Raw genomic sequence first — 18,070 nt, forward strand, 5'->3', positions numbered from 1 at the left:
CTATCCTCGATCCTATCGTATCCTCTTTCCTATCCCATCCTCAAACGTATCCTATCCTCTATTCTGTCCTATCCTATATCCTATAATATCCTCAATACTATCCAATCCTCTATCCTATCCTCTATCCTATCCTCTATCCTATCCTATCCTCAATCCTATCCTATCCCCTATCCTATCCTATCCTCTATCCTGTCGTATCGTCTGTCCTATCGTATCCTCTATCCTATCCTATCCTATTCTCTATCCTATACTATCCTCTAACCTATCCTATCCTCTATCCTATCCTATCCTCTATCCTATCCTATCCTCTATCCTATCCTGTATCCTATCCTCTATCCTATCCTATCCCCTATCTTATCCTATCGTATCCTATCCTCTATCCTATCCTATCCTCTATCCTATCCTATCCTCTATCCTATCCTATCCTCTATCCTATCCTATCCTCTATCCTATCGTATCCTCTATCCTATCCCATCCTCTATCCTATCCTATCGACTATCCTATAATATCCTCTAGCCTATCCTATCCTCTATCCTATCCTCTTTCCTATCCTCTACTCTATCGTCTATCCTATATTATCCAATATCCGATCCAATCCTCTATCGTATCCTCTATCCTATCCTCTATCCTATCCTCTATCCTATCCTCTATCCTATACTCTATCCTATAAAATCCTCTATCCTATCCTATCCTCTATCCTATCCTATACTCTATCCTATAAAATCCTCTATCCTATCCTATCCTCTATCCTATAAAATCCTCTATCAAATCCTATCCTCTATCCTATCCAATCGTCTATCCTATAATTTCCTCTATAATATCCAATCCTCTATCCTATCCTCTATCCTATCCTATCCTCAATCCTATCCTATCCCCTATCCTATCCTATCCTCTATCCTGTCGTATTCTCTATCCTATACTATCCTCAATCCTATCCTATCCCCTATCGTATCCTATCCTCTATCCTGTCGTATTCTCTATCCTATACTATCCTCTAACCTATCCAATCCCCTATCCTATCCTATCCTCTATCCTGTCGTATTCTCTTTCCTATACTATCCTCGAACCTATCCTATCCTCTATCCTATCCTATCCTCTATCCTATCCAATCGTCTATCCTATAATTTCCTCTATCCTATCCAATCCTCTAACCTATCCTCTATCCTATCCTATCCTCTATTCTATCGTATCCTCTATCCTTTTCCTATCCACTAACGTATCCTATCCCCTATCCTATCCTATCCTCTATCCTGTCGTATCCTGTGTCCTATCCTATCCTCTATCCTGTCGTATCGTCTGTCCTATACAATCCTCTATCCTATCCTATCCTCTATCCTATCGTATCCTCTATCCTATCCCATTCTCTATCGTATCCTATCCCCTATCCTATCCTATCCTCTATCCTGACGTATTCTCTATCCTATACTATCCTCTAACCTATCCTATCCTCTATCCTATTCTATCCTCTATCCTATCCAATCGTCTATCCTATAATTTCCTCTATCCTATCCAATCCTCTATCCTATCCTCTATCCTATCCCATCCTCTATCGTATCCTATCCTCTATCCTATCCTCTATCCTATCCTATCTTCTATCCTATTGTATCCTCTATCCTATCCCATCCCCTATCGTATCCTATCCTCTATCCTATCATATCCTATATCCTATAATATCCTCAATCCTATCCAATCCTCTATCCTACCCTCTATCCTATCCTCTATCCTACCCTCTATCCTATCCTATCCTCTATCCTATACAATCCTCTATCCTATCCTATCCTCTATCCTATCCTATCCTCAATCCTATTATCCCCTATCCTATCCTATCCTCTATCCTGTCGTATCCTCTATCCCATCCTATCCTCAATCCTATCCTATCCCCTATCATATCCTATCCTCTAACCTATCCCATCCTCTATCCTATCCTATATCCTATCCTATCCTCTATCCTATTGTATCCTCTATCCTATCCCATCCCCTATCGTATCCTATCCTCTATCCTATCATATCCTATATCCTATAATATCCTCTATCCTATACAATTCTCTATCCTACCCTCTATCCTATCCTCTATCCTACCCTCTATCCTATCCTATCCTCTATCCTATACAATCCTCTATCGTATCCAACCTCTATCCTATCCAATCGTCTATCCTATAATTTCCTCTATCCTATCCAATCCTCTATCCTATAATCTATCCTATCCTATACTCTATCCTATTCTATCCTCTATCCTGTCCTATCCTCTATCCTATACAATCCTCTATCCTATCCTATCCTCTATCCTATCCTATCCTCAATCCTATTATCCCCTATCCTATCCTATCCTCTATCCTGTCGTATCCTCTGTCCTATCCTATCCTCTATCCTATCATATCCTATTCTCTATCCTATTCTATCCTCTATCCTATCCTATCCTCTATCCTATAAAATCCTCTATCCTATCCTATCCTCTATCCTATCCCATCCTCTATCGTATCCTATCCTCTATCCTATCCTATATCCTATCCTATCCTCTATCCTATTGTATCCTCTATCCTATCCCATCCCCTATCGTATCCTATCCTCTATCCTATCATATCCTATATCCAATCCTCTATCCTACCCTCTATCCTATCCTCTATCCTATCCTATCCTATTCTGTATCCTATACTATCCTCTAACCTATCCTATCCTATATCCTATAATATCCTCTATCCTATCCCATCCTCTAACGTATCCTATCCCCTATCCTATCCTATCCTCTATCCTGTCGTATCGTCTGTCCTATCCTATCCTCTATCCTGTCGTATCGTCTGTCCTATACAATCCTCTATCCTATCCTATCCTCTATCCTATCGTATCCTCTATCCTATCCCATCCTCTATCGTATCCTATCCTCTATCCTATCCTCTATCCTATCCCCTATCCTATCCTATCCTCTATCCTGTCGTATCGTCTGTCCTATCCTATCCCCTATCCTGTCGTATCGTCTGTCCTATACAATCCTCTATCCTATCCTATCCTCTATCCTATCGTATCCTCTATCCTATCCCATCCTCTATCGTATCCTATCCTCTATCCTATCCTCTATCCTATCCTCTATCCTATCCTATCCTCTATCCTATCATATCCTGTATCCTATAATATCCTCAATCCTATCCAATCCTCTATCCTACCCTCTATCCTATCCTCTATCCTATCCTCAATCCTATCCTATCCCCTATCCTATCCTGTCCTCTATCCTATCCTATCCTCTATCCTATCCTATCCTATATCCTATAGTATCCTCAATCCTATCCTATCCTCTGTCCTATCCTACTTTCTATCCTATCCTATCCTCTATCCTATCCTGTCCACTATCCTATCCTATCCTCTATCCTATCCTATCCTCTATCCTATAGTATCCTCAATCCTATCCTATCCTCTATCCTATCCAATCCCCTAACCCATCCTCTATCCTATAATATCCTCTATCCTATCCAATCCCCTATCCTATCCTCAATCCTATCCTATCCCCTATCCTATCCTATCCTCTATCCTATCCTATCCCCTATCCTATCCTATCCTGTATCCTATCCTATACTCTATCCTATAAAATCCTCTATCCTATCCTATCCTCTATCCTATCCTATCCTCTATACTATCCTATCCTCTATCCTATCCTATCCTCTATCCTATCCTATCCTCTATCCTATCCTATCCTCTATCCTATCGTATCCTCTATCCTATCCCATTCTCTATCCTATCCTATCGACTATCCTATAATATCCTCTAACCTATCCGATCCTCTATCCTATCCTCTGTCCTATCCTCTACTCTATCGTCTATCCTATAATATCCAATATCCGATCCAATCCTCTATCGTATCCTCTATCCTATCCTCTATCCTATTCTGTATCCTATCCTATCCTCAATGCTATCCTGTATCCTATCCAATCCTCTATCCTATCCTATCCTCTATCCTATACACTCCTCTATGCTATCCTATCCTCTATTCTATCGTATACTCTATCCTATCCTATCCTCTATCCTATCCTATCCTCTATCCTATCCTATCCTCTATACTATCGTGTCCTCTATCCTATCCCATCCTCTATCCTATCCAATCGTCTATCCTATAATTTCCTCAATCATATCCAATCCTCTATCCTATCTTCTATCCTATCCTATGCTCAATCCTAACCTATCCCCTATCCTATCCTATCCTCTATCCTGTCGTATCCTCTGTCCTATCCTATCGTCTATCCTGTCGTATCGTCTGTTCTATCATATCCTCTATCCTATCCTCTACCCTATCGTCTATCCTATAATATCCAATATCCTATCCAATCCTCTATCCTATCCTCTATCCTATCCTATCCTCTATCCTATCCTATCCTCTATCCTATCCTATCCTCTATTCTATCGTATCCTCTATCCTTTTCCTATCCACTAACGTATCCTATCCCCTATCCTATCCTATCCTCTATCCTGTCGTATCCTGTGTCCTATCCTATCCTCTATCCTGTCGTATCGTCTGTCCTATACAATCCTCTATCCTATCCTATCCTCTATCCTATCGTATCCTCTATCCTATCCCATTCTCTATCGTATCCTATCCCCTATCCTATCCTATCCTCTATCCTGACGTATTCTCTATCCTATACTATCCTCTAACCTATCCTATCCTCTATCCTATTCTATCCTCTATCCTATCCAATCGTCTATCCTATAATTTCCTCTATCCTATCCAATCCTCTATCCTATCCTCTATCCTATCCCATCCTCTATCGTATCCTATCCTCTATCCTATCCTCTATCCTATCCTATCTTCTATCCTATTGTATCCTCTATCCTATCCCATCCCCTATCGTATCCTATCCTCTATCCTATCATATCCTATATCCTATAATATCCTCAATCCTATCCAATCCTCTATCCTACCCTCTATCCTATCCTCTATCCTACCCTCTATCCTATCCTATCCTCTATCCTATACAATCCTCTATCCTATCCTATCCTCTATCCTATCCTATCCTCAATCCTATTATCCCCTATCCTATCCTATCCTCTATCCTGTCGTATCCTCTATCCCATCCTATCCTCAATCCTATCCTATCCCCTATCATATCCTATCCTCTAACCTATCCCATCCTCTATCCTATCCTATATCCTATCCTATCCTCTATCCTATTGTATCCTCTATCCTATCCCATCCCCTATCGTATCCTATCCTCTATCCTATCATATCCTATATCCTATAATATCCTCTATCCTATACAATTCTCTATCCTACCCTCTATCCTATCCTCTATCCTACCCTCTATCCTATCCTATCCTCTATCCTATACAATCCTCTATCGTATCCAACCTCTATCCTATCCAATCGTCTATCCTATAATTTCCTCTATCCTATCCAATCCTCTATCCTATAATCTATCCTATCCTATACTCTATCCTATTCTATCCTCTATCCTGTCCTATCCTCTATCCTATACAATCCTCTATCCTATCCTATCCTCTATCCTATCCTATCCTCAATCCTATTATCCCCTATCCTATCCTATCCTCTATCCTGTCGTATCCTCTGTCCTATCCTATCCTCTATCCTATCATATCCTATTCTCTATCCTATTCTATCCTCTATCCTATCCTATCCTCTATCCTATAAAATCCTCTATCCTATCCTATCCTCTATCCTATCCCATCCTCTATCGTATCCTATCCTCTATCCTATCCTATATCCTATCCTATCCTCTATCCTATTGTATCCTCTATCCTATCCCATCCCCTATCGTATCCTATCCTCTATCCTATCATATCCTATATCCAATCCTCTATCCTACCCTCTATCCTATCCTCTATCCTATCCTATCCTATTCTGTATCCTATACTATCCTCTAACCTATCCTATCCTATATCCTATAATATCCTCTATCCTATCCCATCCTCTAACGTATCCTATCCCCTATCCTATCCTATCCTCTATCCTGTCGTATCGTCTGTCCTATCCTATCCTCTATCCTGTCGTATCGTCTGTCCTATACAATCCTCTATCCTATCCTATCCTCTATCCTATCGTATCCTCTATCCTATCCCATCCTCTATCGTATCCTATCCTCTATCCTATCCTCTATCCTATCCCCTATCCTATCCTATCCTCTATCCTGTCGTATCGTCTGTCCTATCCTATCCCCTATCCTGTCGTATCGTCTGTCCTATACAATCCTCTATCCTATCCTATCCTCTATCCTATCGTATCCTCTATCCTATCCCATCCTCTATCGTATCCTATCCTCTATCCTATCCTCTATCCTATCCTCTATCCTATCCTATCCTCTATCCTATCATATCCTGTATCCTATAATATCCTCAATCCTATCCAATCCTCTATCCTACCCTCTATCCTATCCTCTATCCTATCCTCAATCCTATCCTATCCCCTATCCTATCCTGTCCTCTATCCTATCCTATCCTCTATCCTATCCTATCCTATATCCTATAGTATCCTCAATCCTATCCTATCCTCTGTCCTATCCTACTTTCTATCCTATCCTATCCTCTATCCTATCCTGTCCACTATCCTATCCTATCCTCTATCCTATCCTATCCTCTATCCTATAGTATCCTCAATCCTATCCTATCCTCTATCCTATCCAATCCCCTAACCCATCCTCTATCCTATAATATCCTCTATCCTATCCAATCCCCTATCCTATCCTCAATCCTATCCTATCCCCTATCCTATCCTATCCTCTATCCTATCCTATCCCCTATCCTATCCTATCCTGTATCCTATCCTATACTCTATCCTATAAAATCCTCTATCCTATCCTATCCTCTATCCTATCCTATCCTCTATACTATCCTATCCTCTATCCTATCCTATCCTCTATCCTATCCTATCCTCTATCCTATCCTATCCTCTATCCTATCGTATCCTCTATCCTATCCCATTCTCTATCCTATCCTATCGACTATCCTATAATATCCTCTAACCTATCCGATCCTCTATCCTATCCTCTGTCCTATCCTCTACTCTATCGTCTATCCTATAATATCCAATATCCGATCCAATCCTCTATCGTATCCTCTATCCTATCCTCTATCCTATTCTGTATCCTATCCTATCCTCAATGCTATCCTGTATCCTATCCAATCCTCTATCCTATCCTATCCTCTATCCTATACACTCCTCTATGCTATCCTATCCTCTATTCTATCGTATACTCTATCCTATCCTATCCTCTATCCTATCCTATCCTCTATCCTATCCTATCCTCTATACTATCGTGTCCTCTATCCTATCCCATCCTCTATCCTATCCAATCGTCTATCCTATAATTTCCTCAATCATATCCAATCCTCTATCCTATCTTCTATCCTATCCTATGCTCAATCCTAACCTATCCCCTATCCTATCCTATCCTCTATCCTGTCGTATCCTCTGTCCTATCCTATCGTCTATCCTGTCGTATCGTCTGTTCTATCATATCCTCTATCCTATCCTCTACCCTATCGTCTATCCTATAATATCCAATATCCTATCCAATCCTCTATCCTATCCTCTATCCTATCCTATCCTCTATCCTATCCTATCCTCTATCCTATCCTATCCTCTATCCTATCGTATCCTCTATCCTATCCCATTCTCTATCCTATCCTATCGACTATCCTATAATATCCTCTAACCTATCCGATCCTCTATCCTATCCTCTGTCCTATCATCTACTCTATCGTCTATCCTATAATATCCAATATCCGATCCAATCCTCTATCGTATCCTCTATCCTATCCTCTATCATATCCTCTATCCTATCCTATCCTCAATGCTATCCTGTATCCTATCCAATCCTCTATCCTATCCTATCCTCTATCCTATACAATCCTCTATGCTATCCTATCCTCTATCCTATCGTATCCTCTATACTATCGTATCCTCTATCCTATCCCATCCTCTATCCTATCCAATCGTCTATCCTATAATTTCCTCTATCCTATCCAATCCTCTATCCTATACTCTATCCTATCCTCTCCTCAATCCTAACCAACCCCCTATCCTATCCTATCCTCTATCCTGTCGTATCCTCTGTATTATCCTATCGTCTATCCTGTCGTATCGTCTGTTCTATCCTATCCTCTATCCTATCCTCTACCCTATCGTCTATCCTATAATATCCAATATCCTATCCAATCCTCTATCCTATCCTCTATCCTATCCTATCCTCAATCCTATCCTATCCTCTATCCTATCCCCTATCCTATCCTATCCTCTATCCTATACTATCCTCTATCCTATACAATTCTCTATCCTATCCTATCCTCTATCCTATCCAATCGTCTATCCTATAATTTCCTCAATCCTATCCAATCCTCTATCCTATCCTCTATCCTATCCTATGCTCAATCCTAACCTATCCCCTATCCTATCCTATCCTCTATCCTGTCGTATCCTCTGTCCTATCCTATCGTCTATCCTGTCGTATCGTCTGTTCTATCCTATCCTCTATCCTATCCTCTACCCTATCGTCTATCCTATAATATCCAATATCCTATCCAATCCTCTATCCTATCCTCTATCCTATCCTATCCTCAATCCTATCCTATCCTCTATCCTATCCCCTATCCTATCCTATCCTCTATCCTATACTATCCTCTATCCTATACAATTCTCTATCCTATCCTATCCTCTATCCTATCCAATCGTCTATCCTATAATTTCCTCAATCCTATCCAATCCTCTATCCTATCCTCTATCCTATCCTATGCTCAATCCTAACCTATCCCCTATCCTATCCTATCCTCTATCCTGTCGTATCCTCTGTCCTATCCTATCGTCTATCCTGTCGTATCGTCTGTTCTATCATATCCTCTATCCTATCCTCTACCCTATCGTCTATCCTATAATATCCAATATCCTATCCAATCCTCTATCCTATCCTCTATCCTATCCTATCCTCTATCCTATCCTATCCTCTATACTATCGTGTCCTCTATCCTATCCCATCCTCTATCCTATCCAATCGTCTATCCTATAATTTCCTCAATCCTATCCAATCCTCTATCCTATCCTCTATCCTATCCTATGCTCAATCCTAACCTATCCCCTATCCTATCCTATCCTCTATCCTGTCGTATCCTCTGTCCTATCCTATCGTCTATCCTGTCGTATCGTCTGTTCTATCATATCCTCTATCCTATCCTCTATCCTATCCTCTACCCTATCGTCTATCCTATAATATCCAATATCCTATCCAATCCTCTATCCTATCCTATCCTCTATCCTATCCTATCCTCTATCCTATCCTATCCTCTATCCTATCGTATCCTCTATCCTATCCCATTCTCTATCCTATCCTATCGACTATCCTATAATATCCTCTAACCTATCCGATCCTCTATCCTATCCTCTGTCCTATCCTCTACTCTATCGTCTATCCTATAATATCCAATATCCGATCCAATCCTCTATCGTATCCTCTATCCTATCCTCTATCCTATCCTCTATCGTATCCTATCCTCAATGCTATCCTGTATCCTATCCAATCCTCTATCCTATCCTATCCTCTATCCTATACAATCCTCTATGCTATCCTATCCTCTATCCTATCGTATCCTCTATACTATCGTATCCTCTATCCTATCCCATCCTCTATCCTATCCAATCGTCTATCCTATAATTTCCTCTATCCTATCCAATCCTCTATCCTATACTCTATCCTATCCTATCCTCAATCCTAACCTATCCCCTATCCTATCCTATCCTCTATCCTGTCGTATCCTCTGTATTATCCTATCGTCTATCCTGTCGTATCGTCTGTTCTATCCTATCCTCTATCCTATCCTCTACCCTATCGTCTATCCTATAATATCCAATATCCTATCCAATCCTCTATCCTATCCTCTATCCTATCCTATCCCCAATCCTATCCTATCCCCTATCCTATCCTATCCTCTATCCTATCCTATCCTCTATCCTATCCTATCCTCTATCCTATCCTATCCTCTATCCTATAAAATCCTCTACCATATCCTATCCTCTATCCTATCCCATCCTCTATCGTATCCTATCCTCTATCCTATCCTCTACTCTATCGTCTATCCTATAATATCCAATATCCTATCCAATCCTCTATCCTATCCTCTATCCTATTATATCCTCTATCCTGTCCTATCCTCTATCCTATACCATCCTCTATCCTATCCTATCCTCTATCCTATCCTATCCTCAATCCTATTATCCCCTATCCTATCCTATCCTCTATCCTGTCGTATCCTCTGTCCTATCCTATCCTCTATCCTATCATATCTTATTCTCTATCATATACTATCCTCTATCCCATCCTATCCTCAATCCTATCCTATCCCCTATCCTATCCTATCCTCTTTCCTATCCTATCCTCTATCCTATCCTATCCTCTATCCTATGAAATCCTCTACCATATCCTATCCTCTATCCTATCCCATCCTCTATCGTATCCTATCCTCTATCCTATCCTCTATCCTATCCTATCCTCTATCCTATTGTATCCTCTATCCTATCCCATCCCCTATCGTATCCTATCCTCTATCCTATCATATCCTATATCCTATTGTACGGGTATGGGGTCTGGATTAAATAAATCTCCCCAGCGTGTTCGACCCAGGAACTTGGTTTATTTCTAGTCGATTACAGAGTTCTATGTTATACGCGACGCGAGACCTGTTCGAATGTCTGGTCGAAACGTTTCTGTTCTCTCTTCTTCTACCAGGCTTTTTGCCTATTCCTGAATCGTCCTGATTGGCCGGGGCTGAATTAGCCTTTCTAGCCAATCAGGTACCTTTTTCGGGGACTCTTCCCGACCTTGGCGCGGTCTCTCTAAACGCGGGGGCGACCCCGTAATTCCGGTAATGCAGCGGGATTTCCGACGGGCCCGCGGTGCATGGCGCGGCCGGCTATCGCCTACCTGCCTAGTTTCCGGGTCCCTTTGGAAAACTCGAGGTTTATGATACCCGTACGCGCTGTTGAGGCCGATGGTAAAAATCTAATGGCCAATAAGTGCCATAACAAAAACTGCTAAGATGCCTAACGGCTTTCTCAAAAACAGCTGTGGGACAACGGATTCCATAAACTCGCTCGACCATTTGCACGCCAAATGTTGCTAAATGTACGTGCCGATGGCCGCTACACTATAATATCCTCAATCCTATCCAATCCTCTATCCTACCCTCTATCCTATCCTCAATCCTATCCTGTATCCTATCCCCTATCCTATCCTATCCTCTATCCTATCCTATCCTCTATCCTATAGAATCCTCTATCCTATCCCATCCTCTATCCTATCCTATCGTCTAGCCTATAATATCCTCTATCTTATCCAATCCTCTATCGTATCCTCTATCCTATCCCATCCTCTATCGTATCCTATCCTCTATCCTATCATATCCTATATCCTATAATATCCTCAATCCTATCCAATCCTCTATCCTACCCTCTATCCTATCCTCTATCCTATTCTGTATCCTATCCTATCCTCTATCCTATCCTCTATACTATCCTCAATCCTATCCTCTATCCTATCCCCTATCCTATCCTATCCTCTATCTTATCCTATCCTCTATCCTATACAATCCTCTATCCTATCCTATCCTCTATCCTATCCAATCGTCTATCCTATAATTTCCTCTATCCTATCCAATCCTCTATCCTATCCTCTATCCTATCCTATCCTAAATCCTATCCTATCCTCTATCCTACCCCATCCTCTATCGTATCCTATCCTCTATCCTATCCCATCTTCTATCCTATCCTATCCTCTATCCTATCCTCTATCCTATCCTATCCTCTATCCTATCCAATCGTCTATCCTATAATTTCCTCTATCCTATCCAATCCTCTCTCCTGTGGTGGCAATATCACCACGTACGCCAATGCATATATTTCTTCTAAGAATTTCTCTTTCCCTTCTAACTCTGTCACGCTATTATTCTCTATTTCCTGTCTGCTAGTCGCATGCTTGGCAACCGGCCCTTCACGAATTTCCCATGCATCCTTGAGAACGTCGCCAGGGTTCTGGTTTTCGTTAGTCTCGGTCCTTCGCCTACCTCTTAGCTTTCTCTGTTTATGACTCTTTTCCGCTGTCCCTATCGCTGTCACTGTCTTCTCAAGTTTTCCTTTTCTATTCTCTTTTCTTTTTCTCCCCTATCTTTTTGCCTGCTCTAACTCCGTCGTGCTTAAGATTGCAACGAGAGTCGCGAGTCGATAGTAAGCCTCCGAGACGACAACACCAACACTGCACTGACCTTCGCGCTTACCGATATCAGTAATAAATGAAGTGAGGACAGTCTCTGGTATTTTATATCCCCTTACCTACTTCATTGGTGACCCCGACGTGATCGGTTTGTGCGGTTTATGTATTTCAGTGTCAGTGTGCTTAATAATAACAATAACTTTAGACTTTGGTGGTGTAAGTGTACATAGTAACATTTAAGTGACTTAACATTTTTTTTTTTTCCATAGACCTATTTGTGTGTGTAACGCCTCGTGTTATAATAGACATAGTTTAGTGACTTTATATCGAAATAAACCTCAATTATGGAAACGACCGCGCCAGCGATAGCGAAAGTGGGCGTGAGAATACCCGAGTTTTGTCCAGGCGATCCGGAAATGTGGTTCTCGATGGTCGAGAGAAGTTTTGAGGCGTCCGGAATAACCACCGAAGCTACGAAATTCGGTTACGTTTTAGGGGCACTGACCCCCCAGTACGCTACAGAAGTGAGGGATATCATCATCAACCCTCCCCCAACGACCCCTTTCTCAAAATTAAAGGAGGAATTGATTCGTCGGATCGGCGTGTCACAAGACCAAAAGACGAGACGGCTCCTTGAACGCGAAGAGATCGGGGATCGCAAGCCGTCGCAATTCTTGCGACACCTGCGGGGGTTGGCAGGTACGACCGCGCCGGATTCCGTACTGCGCACACTTTGGGTGAGTCGGTTGCCTACCAATATGCAGGTAATATTGGCTACACAAAAGGACACCGAACTAAACAAGGTCGCCGATTTAGCGGACGCCATAGCGGACACGACGACACCGCGAGCGCATATTTGCGATACTGGCCATCCGGGTCCCTCGTCTCACAGTGCGGTAACACCGGTTAATCCGGATACGGAGTTATTATTGAATGCAAGGATGGCACAGATGACGTTGTCCTTACGCCAAGAGATTTCGGAACTGAAGGAGCTGATTTATCAGGATAGAGGACGACAAAGCAGACCCTTTTACCACCGCCGATCGAATTCCCGGAACCGTTCGCCATCGGGTTCACGCGATCGAGGGAGTCGCAGACACAACGAGTATCAGGCACCTCCTGATTACAACGGAAAGTGTTGGTACCATTGGCGTTATGGAGGGAATGCACATAAATGCGTGTCGCCATGCAACTTCAGCGGTTCTGCCGCGGGAAACGACCAGGGAGGACGTTGATGGCGGCCAGCGACCCTTTTCCCCCATCCCGCCGTCTATTTGTTACCGATTACCATACCAAGGTACAATTTTTAATAGACGCGGGCGCCGATCTTTGCGTGTACCCGCGCAAACTATTGCACGGCCCGCGAGAAAGGTCGAGCTACGAACTGACGGCGGCAAACGGAAGCATCATTTACACCTACGGCACCGTAACATTAAATTTACGTTTGGGTCTCCGGCGCGATTTTATTTGGCGGTTCGTAGTGGCAGACGTGTCGAAACCAATAATCGGAGTCGACTTTCTTAATTATTTCGATTTGCTGGTCGACATACGTAACCGCTGCCTGGTCGACAGAACAACGTCGGTTAAGGTTCGGGGAAAATATTCCGATGAGGAGATATCCTCAATAAAGACAGTCTTCGGAAATACGGAATATCATGAGCTTCTGGCTACGATGCCTGAGCTCACCCGGCCTTGCGGAGTGCCGTGCGAAACGACGCATCATACCGTTCACCACATACAAACCACCCCTGGACCACCCGTATCCTGCAAGCCACGGCGGCTTGCCCCGGACCGGCTCAGGGCAGCTAAGGAAGAATTTAAATTAATGATGCATATGGGCATTGCGCGACCGTCGAAGAGCCCATGGTCATCGCCGCTCCACATGGTGCTGAAGAAAGATGGTGAGGCTTGGAGACCCTGTGGCGATTACCGAGCATTAAATGCACGCTCATTACCGGACCGTTACCCCGTACGTCACATAGAAGATTTCGCACAGCAGTTATCTGGTAAACAAATATTTTCCACCATAGACCTGGTCCGCGCTTATAATCAGATTCCCGTCGCTCCTGAAGATGTCAAGAAAACCGCAATAGCTACCCCGTTTGGACTCTTCGAATTCCCCTTTATGTCATTTGGCTTACGTAACGCAGCACAAACTTTTCAAAGATTTATAGATGAAGTTTTACGCGAATTCGATTTTTGTTATGCTTATATAGACGATATTTTAGTAGCGTCAGAATCTCCGGCCGAGCACCTCCATCATTTGAAACTTCTGTTTGGCAAATTAAAGGAATACGGCATAATCATTAACCCCAATAAATGTACGTTCGGAAAAGGAGAGGTAAAATTTTTAGGTTACCGTGTAAATAGCCAAGGCACACAACCTTTGCCTGATAAGGTAGAGGCAATTACAAATTACCCGTTACCGAAAACTGCAAAAGACCTACGACAGTTTCTAGGCATGTTAAATTTCTATCGTCGTTTTATTTCTAACGCCGCTATCAGCCAAGCACCCCTAAACAACCTGTTAGCGGGCAACGTAAAAGGCAAGGCTCCACTGACCTGGACACCTGAGGCGCAACAGGCCTTCGTTGCCTGCAAGGATGCTCTGGCAGGTGCGACCCTTCTTGCACACCCTGAGGTCAATGCCACTCTGGCCATTACCTGCGATGCCTCTGATTTTACCGTGGGAGCTGTGTTACAACAGCATGTCAACAATACGTGGCAACCACTTGCATTCTTCTCCAAGAAATTAGGAACTGCCGAGCAAAAATATTCTGCATACGACCGTGAATTATTATCAATCTATTTGGCAATCAAGCATTTCAGACATATGGTAGAAGGCAGACATTTCAGTATTTTCACAGATCACAAACCTATAACTTTTGCATTCCGACAAAAACCAGACAAATGTTCCCCGCGTCAATTCCGTTACTTAGACTACATTGCACAATTTACAACCGATATTATTCATATTTCCGGAAAAGAAAACGTGGTGGCTGACGCGTTGTCTAGAATTAACGCAGTGTCTTCGTTTATTAATTTTGAGGCATTAGCAGAATCGCAAGCCCACGACCAAGAATTACAGCAATTAATAAATAGTACGTCAGGGTTGCACTTGCGTAAAATATCATTGACCGGTTCACCTGCCGAATTGTACTGCGATACATCTTTAGAAAATATAAGGCCATATATTACTCTCCCTTTCCGACGTGCAGTCTTTGACCAAATACATGGTTTGTCACACCCGGGCATTAATGCGACGGTCAAGCTCATAACACAGCGTTATGTTTGGCCGTCGATTAAAAGCGATATTCGTGCCTGGGCGCGTTGTTGTATACCGTGCCAGAAATCTAAGATAACAAAACACGTAAATTCACCCATTTCTGCTTTTGCTAAACCCTCCGCCCGCTTTGAACATATTCACTTGGATATAGTAATATTACCTGTGTCCGAAGGGTATCGATACTGCCTGACCTGCGTCGACAGGTACACTCGATGGCCGGAGGCGTTTCCGATGACCGATCAGGAGGCCCAGACGGTAGCCCGAACCATTTATGACGGTTGGGTATCGCGTTTTGGGACTCCTTTGCGTATTACGACCGATCAGGGCCGACAATTCGAGTCCAAATTATTTTATGCCCTTAATAACCTGATTGGCTCTAAGCATCTGCGTACTACGGCGTACCACCCGGCAGCGAATGGGATGGTAGAGCGTTTTCACCGACAGCTCAAAGCTGCAATTAAATGTCACCAATCCGAAAAGTGGACCGAAATATTACCGACCGTTTTATTGGGTATTCGTTCGGCATGGAAGGACGACCTCAGTACAACGTCGGCCGAGTTAGTTTATGGCGAACCTTTGAAATTACCGGGAGAGTTTTTATCTACAGGTTCAGCCGAAAATACAGAGGATGTTTCTAATTTCGTTTCTAGATTACGTAATCATTTTGCAAAATTAAACCCAGTTAACGGATCACGACATTCACTAAAAAAATCGTTCATTTTCAAAGATTTACATACAACATCCCACGTTTTTATTCGTACAGATTCAGCTAAAACCATTTTACAACCTCCATATACAGGTCCGTACGCCGTAGTTCGTCGAGATGACAAAAATTGCGTTGTAAATATTAAAGGAAAAGATGTAACCGTATCTATTGACAGATTAAAGCCCGCGTATATTTTAGCGGAAGACAATGTGAACCCTACATCGGTGCATGATGTACCCAGTACTATTATAAATACGCCAACGCATACGCCAGATTTACAAGCGCGTGTCACACGCTCTGGTAGACGTGTACGTTTTCCCGACCGGTTTCAAGCCACTCGGTAGAGTATATGCGTGGGTACGAATTCTTTTTTCTCTCTATCAGTTTTATTCGCAATGTTTTCGTGTTTATCATGATTATGTGTAAAGTTTAGACATAGTATTACATCTAGTGTAACCGTACAGGTTGCATATTGATACACCCCATAGATCGAACGTCGATGTCGACCCCACCATAACGCTCCGTGACGTAACCCACGAGTTCTGACGGAGAAAAGGACCGCGAGATATCGCGACACTTGTCGCAATGCGCACGCATCGATCCCCACTCGATACCGATCGAAGGAGGTCGATGCGTGCCGCAGATAGATCACTCTACATCTGGAAGCGGTTCTAGCCGCACGCGTCTCGCGAAGTGTCCCGTCGGCGAAACACGGTACGCGATCGAGGGGTCAAAACCGACCCGATGGAACAGGCAAACCGACTGTTCTATCCTCGACACGTACGCGCCTCAAACCGAGGAGTCACAGGTGCAAACTGCGCTGTGGCATTGCCGACCATTAAGACGCAGTTTGTGTTCTGTGGAATTATCACGGGTAATTTAAAATTCATAAATCTTTCGTCGTAATCGTGGTACCGAGTGGACACTTCGTCATCGTAATTTTCGTGGTTCTCGTTCGAAATGCCCAGCACTGCTTCGGTGGGATTTGCATGGTCGTGATCATTCTGCCGCTATCAACAAGGAAGACGTTCGGAGGCCACGTATCGTGCTGAAGAGCGTAGTCCTTGGTAGCGTGGCGTGACCTACGGCTTGTTGTGCGTCTCCATCCAGACCACTCGTACGAGTATTCGGACGAGTGTATGGACGGTCTGACAAGTCCACAATCGTGCAGTGCGTCGTACGCATACGGATTGTTCGAACGAACTCACAATTTCCCTTCGGGTCGATTCGATACGACCGAACCTTGCACAATCCTTGTCATTCTGCCGCTACTTACACGGAGATTGCTCGGAGGCCACGCATCGTGCTGAAGAGTAAACTTCTTAGTTGCGTGGAGTGCCAGGGGTTTTTAGTGTGTGTCTCCACTTGGGCTATTTGTACGAGAATTCGGCCAAATACTTGGGTGGTCTGACGGGTTCGCCTTCGATCGGTTACGAGGTCGAAACGAGTCGTTCAACCGTTACTGCGTCAGGCACACGGGTCGGATTAGAGCGAGCGGACTGTGCACAATTCTTGTCATTCTGCCGCTACCGATACGGAGATTGCTCGGAGGCCACGTATCGTGCTGAAGAGTAAACTCCTCGGTCGCGTGGAGTGCCAGGGGTTTTTAGTGTGTGTCTCCAACCGGACTACTCGTACGCATTCGCGGCCGAGTGCACGGTTGGTTAGACAGGTCACGAATTCGCATATCGTGAGGCGCGATACGCATTCAAATCGTTAGAATCGTTTATACAAAATAAACCAGGTGTAGAGGCAAAGCGAGCGAACTGCGTGCGTCGTAATACGGCGTACATTGCGTGTTTACGTGTTGCGAGAACTCGGTACGGATTACCGTTACGCGGTATTCAGCGCGTCGTCATAGAGGAATTTATTGCCCCGTACGTCGGG

General features: G+C 43.3%; 1 protein-coding gene across 1 annotated transcript; it reads left to right on the forward strand.

Annotated features, from left to right (window-relative positions):
• Positions 1 to 12,535: 12,535 nt before the first annotated feature.
• LOC143363853 (uncharacterized) lies at positions 12,536 to 13,426 on the forward strand. Its single transcript, XM_076804384.1, has one exon. The coding sequence runs from the start codon at positions 12,536 to 12,538 to the stop codon at positions 13,424 to 13,426; it is 891 nt and encodes a 296-aa protein (XP_076660499.1).
• Positions 13,427 to 18,070: the final 4,644 nt, after the last annotated feature.

Source organism: Halictus rubicundus, unplaced genomic scaffold (genome assembly GCF_050948215.1).
Source record: "Halictus rubicundus isolate RS-2024b unplaced genomic scaffold, iyHalRubi1_principal scaffold0156, whole genome shotgun sequence".
Taxonomy (NCBI): Eukaryota; Metazoa; Arthropoda; class Insecta; order Hymenoptera; family Halictidae; genus Halictus; species Halictus rubicundus.

Coding starts and splice junctions, on each gene's coding strand:
- LOC143363853 (XM_076804384.1), top strand. CDS start 12,536: ATGGAAACGACCGCGCCAGCGATAGCGAAAGTGGGCGTGAGAATACCC.